Source organism: Dioscorea cayenensis, unplaced genomic scaffold (genome assembly GCF_009730915.1).
Source record: "Dioscorea cayenensis subsp. rotundata cultivar TDr96_F1 unplaced genomic scaffold, TDr96_F1_v2_PseudoChromosome.rev07_lg8_w22 25.fasta BLBR01000740.1, whole genome shotgun sequence".
Taxonomy (NCBI): Eukaryota; Viridiplantae; Streptophyta; class Magnoliopsida; order Dioscoreales; family Dioscoreaceae; genus Dioscorea; species Dioscorea cayenensis.
In genome coordinates, this window is record NW_024087131.1 from 37,757 (window position 1) to 44,689 (window position 6,933).

Below are 6,933 nucleotides of genomic sequence, written 5' to 3' on the forward strand. Positions count from 1 at the left end.
GACACAGATTGCGACACATTATTTGTAATGATCTACTGGCGTTGCAAAATGTGTCGCAAAAGTTTGGGCTTGTTATTTTTTAAAAAATAAAAAAATAAAAAAACTTAAATAAAAATAATAATATAATAGAAATGAAAACAATAATCAGAAAAAGAAGCATTTGTAAAAAAAATAATAATAAAAAAAAGGAAAGAAGATGACATATAAGGAATTTTATCATACCAAACATTAAAAGCCTCCAACTCAATCCATAAATATCCCCCTTTCCATATAATTTTTCTTATATTTAATAATATTCATCCATTTATATATATGTATACATTATTTTTTTAAACAATGTTTAATTAAAACAAATTAGCTATGCATAATTAATTTAAATTAATAATAATTTAATAATATAATAAAAAGATATTATATAATCTCCATCTTCTCAATCTCATCTCAAGCTTCATCAACATCCTTGTCTTCCTCCTCTTCGATCTCGCTTTGCTACTCTCTGCCCTCCACTCTCAGTTCCATTCTTGGAGATCTGAAGCTCTCCATCTGTGGCCTCTCCCCGTATCCTCCCTTCTTCTCTTATTCAGAAGCTCGTCGCCTTCAAAGACCCTACCCCGATTCTTCCGATCTCATCCTCCTCCCCTCTCGACTCCTTTGCCTCCGATCCCATCTTCTCCGCCTTCCTCTCGCCGGACTCCGACTACGCCCGCTTCTAATCTAAGGCCCACAGCTCCGGATCCACGACGCTTGCGCGAAGTCCCTCCACAAAGCCCATTATCGACTACATTATCAACGTCCTCGCTGACGATGATTTTGACTTTGGCGTCCACAGCGATGGCGCTTTTGAGTCATCGGTGACCTCCTTGTTGATTCCGGCTGCGTTGAAGACTATGAAGAAGGCCGATTGGTATATCCCTAGCCATCATGGATTTTGATTCTTGATTTTCATGATTCTTGTTTTTGATTTCATATTGAAACTTTTTTTGCTTTGCTTTGCTTTCTTTGAATTTTGTATTAGGGCTTTAGAAATTCTAGAATCAGAGGTTTTTTGTAACAGAAATCCAATAATTGGAGGTTTAGTTTTGTTTTGGTTGTTTGGAAATGTAGGTTTGCAGCAGAAGCCTAAGGAAGCCGTGTAGAGCCTAGCGACACCTCCGCGGATGTTTGATGGGATGGATGATGATGAGGCTGTAAAGGAAAAGGTTAAGTTGTTGGATGGTCCTGTGCTAACAAAACATGATAGAGTGAAGCTCGAGAGAAGAAAGCAGAAAGAGGAGAGACAGAGAGAAGTTCGCTTGTGCCATACTGATTTTTTAGTGGTAGCAGTTTATCTAGATGGGAGGATGATATGGAATGCAAATTTGATTTTCTTTGGATGTTTTAGGTGAAAATTATGTTTTTTGATTTATGCTCTGTAATGGCTTATGCTTTTTTAGGGCCAATATCAAACGCATTCGAAGGAGATGGAAGCTGTTAAAGCAGGAATACCAGTTGTGTCTGAAAGATGCTATTTCCAAAAGGCTTGAAGAGGTGTATAAAAGGCTCGAATTCATTGATGCATATTCAGCAGAGGCACGTCCTGCTTCAATTCTTGCGGTTAGTTTCTCGAGCCCTTAAAAATGTTAAATTCACCATGTTAATTTAACTTTGATTGTACTGTTGGCCATTACATGCTATCTGTTTTAAACTTTTATTGGTGCTCCAATTGAAATATTTTCTTGTTTTTTGGAAGGTGTAAATCAAATGTATAGAAGGAGACATGGTATAATTCCTCTTTTAAAATTTAATAGGTTTGCTCCGCATCTCACATCCACAAGATTTGAAGATTAACCATCTTCGGAAGAGCACTACGTCTAGATGTAACTATATAACCTTGTGTCTATGAATGTCGTTCAAGTGCTATTAAAATGAAGCATATATGATTTGCAGAACCTTTCTAGGCATTGCACAACCTTTCTTGGCATGTGCAAGAATACTATATTTCAAGCCCATAATTTTTTTTTATGAAAGAAGGTTTGGAGGCAGAGAATTAACTTCTAACAATTGATTTTATGCTCTTACGCATTCCCTTAGGTGGCAGCAATACTTTCTAAGATTCTTTGGAGACAGATACAAGGACAGCTGTTCAACATAGCCAGTTCTAGTGTTATTAAAGTGTTAATTGACTGACTCTTCATTCACTTTACAATCATCCTTTGTGTTAATCAGCTAAAGGAACTGATGTGATTGTTGAAAAACAACCAATCGGCAGCAAACCTTGATGGTTTGTTCTTGTTTCTTTGGCCTCACTTTGATTTTAGCCATCTGATTTTTTATCATCTGTTTCATGATTTTGTTTTGTGATTTTCTAGTTCTTTGATTTCACTTTTATTGAATTCCTAGTCTCATAAACCGCACCTTGTTTAGACCTTTGCTTTTGGGTGTCGTTGAATTATGTTTAAACGGGTGTGGAATTCAATTCACTATATAGGTGAGTTAGCAAGTTTCACTACTTCAAAAATGAGTCATTCTTGAATTTGGTAGATGTGACTTAATTTTCATGACAATACTTTATGTGGACTATTATCCATGAGAGTTTCTATGGTATATGTAATCCCTTGTTCTCTCTCCTATATCATTGTCTTTTGACCTTGGGCGATTAATTCTTGGTTTTCATATTCCAATGTGGGATGGTTATTTTTTATTTGTTATGAATTTAAAGTGATTATTATATCAATAAAAGGAAAATTTTAGAAACTACTAAAAAAGTTATTGTTTATTAAAGTAATTATTATTATTGTTATTTTTAAGTTATCCAATGAGTGTTGTAGATTCAACATGTAGAAGGATTATCTGAGGAGTCATTGTAACACTAGAATGCTTACAAAGTAGGAACCATTGTATCATTGGAAACATTAAATTCATGTTTAGCTTAAAATTCTAGGAAGCTCTTAGTTTATATCTGAATATAATAATACCTTAAAAGTTAAAATATTTTTAGGATATCTAATATAGGAATTAAGCAAACAAGGGATGTAGATTTGCACTTGGACTCTTGAATGATTAATCTGAAGTTGTGGTTTATTTGACAATTTTTTTTGAAATCATCAGCATGGTTAAGAACTTCTGTTGAAATGATTAAGTGATGAAGAAATGTGCTAATTCATCTATTTTCTTTTGGCTTTTCTATTTTTCTCTATCAATTTTGTTTTATTGTTAATACAAAGTTCAAAAAAATTAAACTTCATTTATGGTATTTTGCTGAGGATTATGGGTTAAAACCTAAACTTCTGACATTAATGGAAGTCTGAATTTCACCAATGTATATGTTACACGTATTATAAAAATATAGTTGTTATGATGTCAACTCCTGTATCTTACTATCCCCATGTTGGTTCTTTGAGGAATATATTATGAAAAGAATAATGATCTTAATAGCATTGTTTGCAATGACAATCCATATGTAAAATATAAGGAATTCTTAATTATGGTATTGCAAGAGTTTATTGTATGTTGCCCCATATATAAGTGAAGTAAGGCCTTAGAAGAACTCTAATTGAAGCCTTGAAACTATCACAGCTCAAATGGATTAGAGCACATTTGTTCTCTTGTTTTTTTTACACATACAAGACGGATTTTAAAAAATTCATGAGAGAGCTTTAAAGGATGGTTTTTGTGGAGCTTATTGAGGAAAATAAACTTTGTTGAATAATTTGTGCTTTTCAGGTGAGGTTGAAAAGGAATACTGGGACTTGCTCCGAGGAAATCAGGAAAGGTTTAGGGGAAACAAAGGCGGTAGGGGAAGGTGTGACTATTCTCTGAGCTCAATTGTTCAATAATCTCAATCAAGGCTAATGCTAAACTCAACCATGTTCAGTTGACAAAGTAATTATCTATGATCCAAGACCTTTTTTCTTAACTCAAAGCTTTGTTTGCCACAGAGGTAGAGGCAATAAGGGAGGTCGACCATTTGATGGCAAGCGTAATAGGCATACGGATTCACCTGCTTCAAGGCCAAGTAAGGTTCCTAAAGTCTAAGTCATGATACAACTTTCCGAACTATGTTTTCCTCCCTGCATGGTGCACGACAAATGTTTTTGGCATTTGTAGTCTGTGTTTGATGCTTGGCAGTGAAATCGCCCAATTTTGAATTTAGACAATTTACATGGGCAATTTGATCTTTCTCTTGTTGCAGGACAGGGTTATGTTATATAATTAATTATTAAGCCTTGCTTACCATGGCTTTTGAGTCTAAAAATTTAAGAGTGTTTTCTCATGCCACATATTTTTTTTTTTTTTGCATAAACTTATGTTATATATGAAAATTGTAGAGCTTCTATTATTGACTTCTATGTTGTAGATAATTATCATGTTGTTAACTTATGTAGAGTGTTTAGAGAATGCTTGCATGCTTGTATAATTTTCTGGTTTTCACTGATTGTATTTGGTTGAAATAGTAAGAATACATCGGTAAATCCTACAAATTTACGTTCAATATGAACATTGTAGAGCTCCTAATATTGACTTCTATGTTGTAAATAATTATCATGTTGTTAACTTACGGAGTGTTTAGAGAATGCTTGCATGCTTGTATAATTTTCGTGTTTTCGCTGATTGGATTTGGTTGAAATAGTAAGAATATATCAGTAAATCCTACTTTCACAGGGTATGATAAATAATTTTTCTGATAGTTGCTAATATTGTTTGAGTATATGTGCATGATGTTATTGGATAGTCCAAATGCATTTTTTTTATTTTCTCAAAATTTAATTAGGTATTAAATTCACTTTTCATTTTAATCATATTAACTGATGAAAAAAAAAGTACTTTCTTTCTTGTGCTTTCTTTCTTCTTGTTTTCTTATGGAATAGAAAAGTTTGGTATGCATTTGGCACCCAAAAATAGATACAATTTGGAATTTTTCTTGGTTTTTTCTCAATGGAATAACTAATCTCTTGGCATCATATGTTTGTCTCTAACTAATTCCTTTTGTTTCTAGTCAAATTTGATCTAGAGAATTTCATATTTATACCACACAAAAAGTGTCTTTTATTGTTTGGTAGAATTTTTCCTTTTATGGCTCAAAATATTTTTTTTCCTTCTTTTGGCTGGTTGAAATTCACACCCATGGTTGGACCTTGGAGGGTAAAAACCAATAATTTCTAAATTTTAAAATATATATAAATTTAGAAATTATTTTGATCATTGTTGTCGTTAGATTTCTTTTTGCATCTTTATTATTGTTAACAGAAATGACTCACAAAACTTCGAAAATAATTTATATAAAAAAGACTATCAAATTTTTACCATAGTATTGATTTAATACATATTTTTGAGTAAAAGTTTTCAAATATAATTATAAAAGAGCAAGATTTTATAGGTTTGGCCTTAAAATATATATAAAAAGAGGCAGCGTTAGGTAAAAGCAGAAGCTGAAGGCACTAAAGCCCACAAAGCTCTGCAAATATTCTTTGCGTCTTATAATGGAACACTCTCATTCTTTAATCTTTAAAAGCTTTATCTTTTTTTTTTAAGTTACATAAAATGCATCCTTCTTGCATTTAAATTCATTTACATTTCCATTCATGAAAGAAGCTATTTTTCCTTTTTTTTAAAAAAAAAGTTAAAAAGCTAACATTATTAGATACAAACGAAACATATTTGGATTCAACTCAACTTAAATGCTTATGGTGATAGAATAAGAAACTCAACTTTATTTCAAACTAACCAATCTTTCGTATCCAGCTAATCCTTTAAGGATATACACATTTCCTCGCATGGGCTGGGTTGAGTTATCTTATAATTTCAGTTTCACTGTTCCTTGTTTAATTTTCTCTGCAATGAGGCAAGGTAAGCTGGGTTAGAAAATCACTGCCACTGATAGTGGCGATGCCATTGAACTCTGTACTACATGGATGCTTCTCATTGTGCTGTTGATACTTTGTCTGTGTTATTCCCGAGTATTAATTGTTTGTTCTCAAAGATTGCTCTTTTCAATTGTTGGTTGTAGCTGTCTTTGTTATCATCCCAAAAGTTTATAGCTAGTTCATACAAATGAGAAGAACCTAATTTAAAATTTGTGCTGTGTTTCGGGACTTGGATGCTGTTAAGGCACTTATCTGAGGCTTAGTCATTTTTCAAGGAGAGGTTCTGATGGTATATTCTTATCTCACTGAAACTCTTCATTTGAAGACCCAAAACTCAATTCCTTGCATAAAATCACACAATTTCCTGACCTATTTTCCCAATGTTTTGCAGGTGAGCTGTGGGTGGCGTCTGAGGGAAAGGTTAACCCATATTCAGGAATATTTCAGGATTATAAGAAGATGTTCAAGTAATATTCTTGAGCAATCTCCATGGTTTCACCTTCACTCTTGCCCATACAAAGACATTCTGAAATTCATTGCAATCATATATACTCGAGTTATTACTAAAATCTCTCTGTTCACCATGCTTATGTTTCAAGATGGACGACAAGATTATACAAACTTGCCATTCTACTTCAATGTAAAATGAACAGAGATTTTGTTCCATTAGATGTTTTGACTATTATATTTTGTATTGGATTGTTATTTTGAATACTTATAGATCGGAATGTTCATTTTGCAATGTATTATAAAAGTTATTGTTGATGATTGTAAGTTTGGCTTTAAAACAGGTTTGTAAAAATTGTTTCAAAATTATGGCAAATAATAAAAAATCGTATTGCAGTTTTTTGTTATGAATAATTAATTTGCGACATAATTTGCGACAATAAAAATGTGTCGCAAAATGTCTCAAAATGTTGCAACATAATTTGCAACACGATTTGTGACAATATAAATGTGTTGCAAAAATTGTCACACAGTTGCAACACAAATTATCACTAAAACAGTTTTTATGACAACACAAATTGTATCTACATATTCAAAAAGTCTAACACATTTGCAACACACTTGTGACACACAAATGCTGTCG

At 32.7% G+C, this 6,933-nt stretch overlaps 1 protein-coding gene across 7 annotated transcripts; it reads left to right on the forward strand.

Annotated features, from left to right (window-relative positions):
* The first annotated feature begins 446 nt into the window (after positions 1 to 446).
* Positions 447 to 6,608, forward strand: LOC120254923. Of its 7 annotated transcripts, none has more exons than XR_005534816.1 (6): positions 447 to 904; positions 1,105 to 1,593; positions 3,703 to 3,781; positions 3,918 to 3,994; positions 6,088 to 6,132; positions 6,235 to 6,608. XR_005534816.1 is itself a non-coding variant. In XM_039262890.1 (5 exons), exons 2-5 carry the CDS (start codon positions 1,405 to 1,407, stop codon positions 6,490 to 6,492), a joined length of 603 nt encoding a protein of 200 aa, XP_039118824.1. In that variant the 5' UTR covers positions 447 to 904; positions 1,078 to 1,404; the 3' UTR covers positions 6,493 to 6,608. The 7 variants fall into 7 exon arrangements, 3 of the variants coding, with proteins under 3 accessions (XP_039118824.1, XP_039118823.1, XP_039118826.1); XR_005534815.1 differs by having other exon boundaries at positions 1,105 to 1,316; positions 1,434 to 1,593; positions 3,918 to 6,132; XR_005534817.1 differs by having other exon boundaries at positions 1,105 to 1,199; positions 1,434 to 1,593; positions 3,918 to 6,132.
* Positions 6,609 to 6,933: the final 325 nt, after the last annotated feature.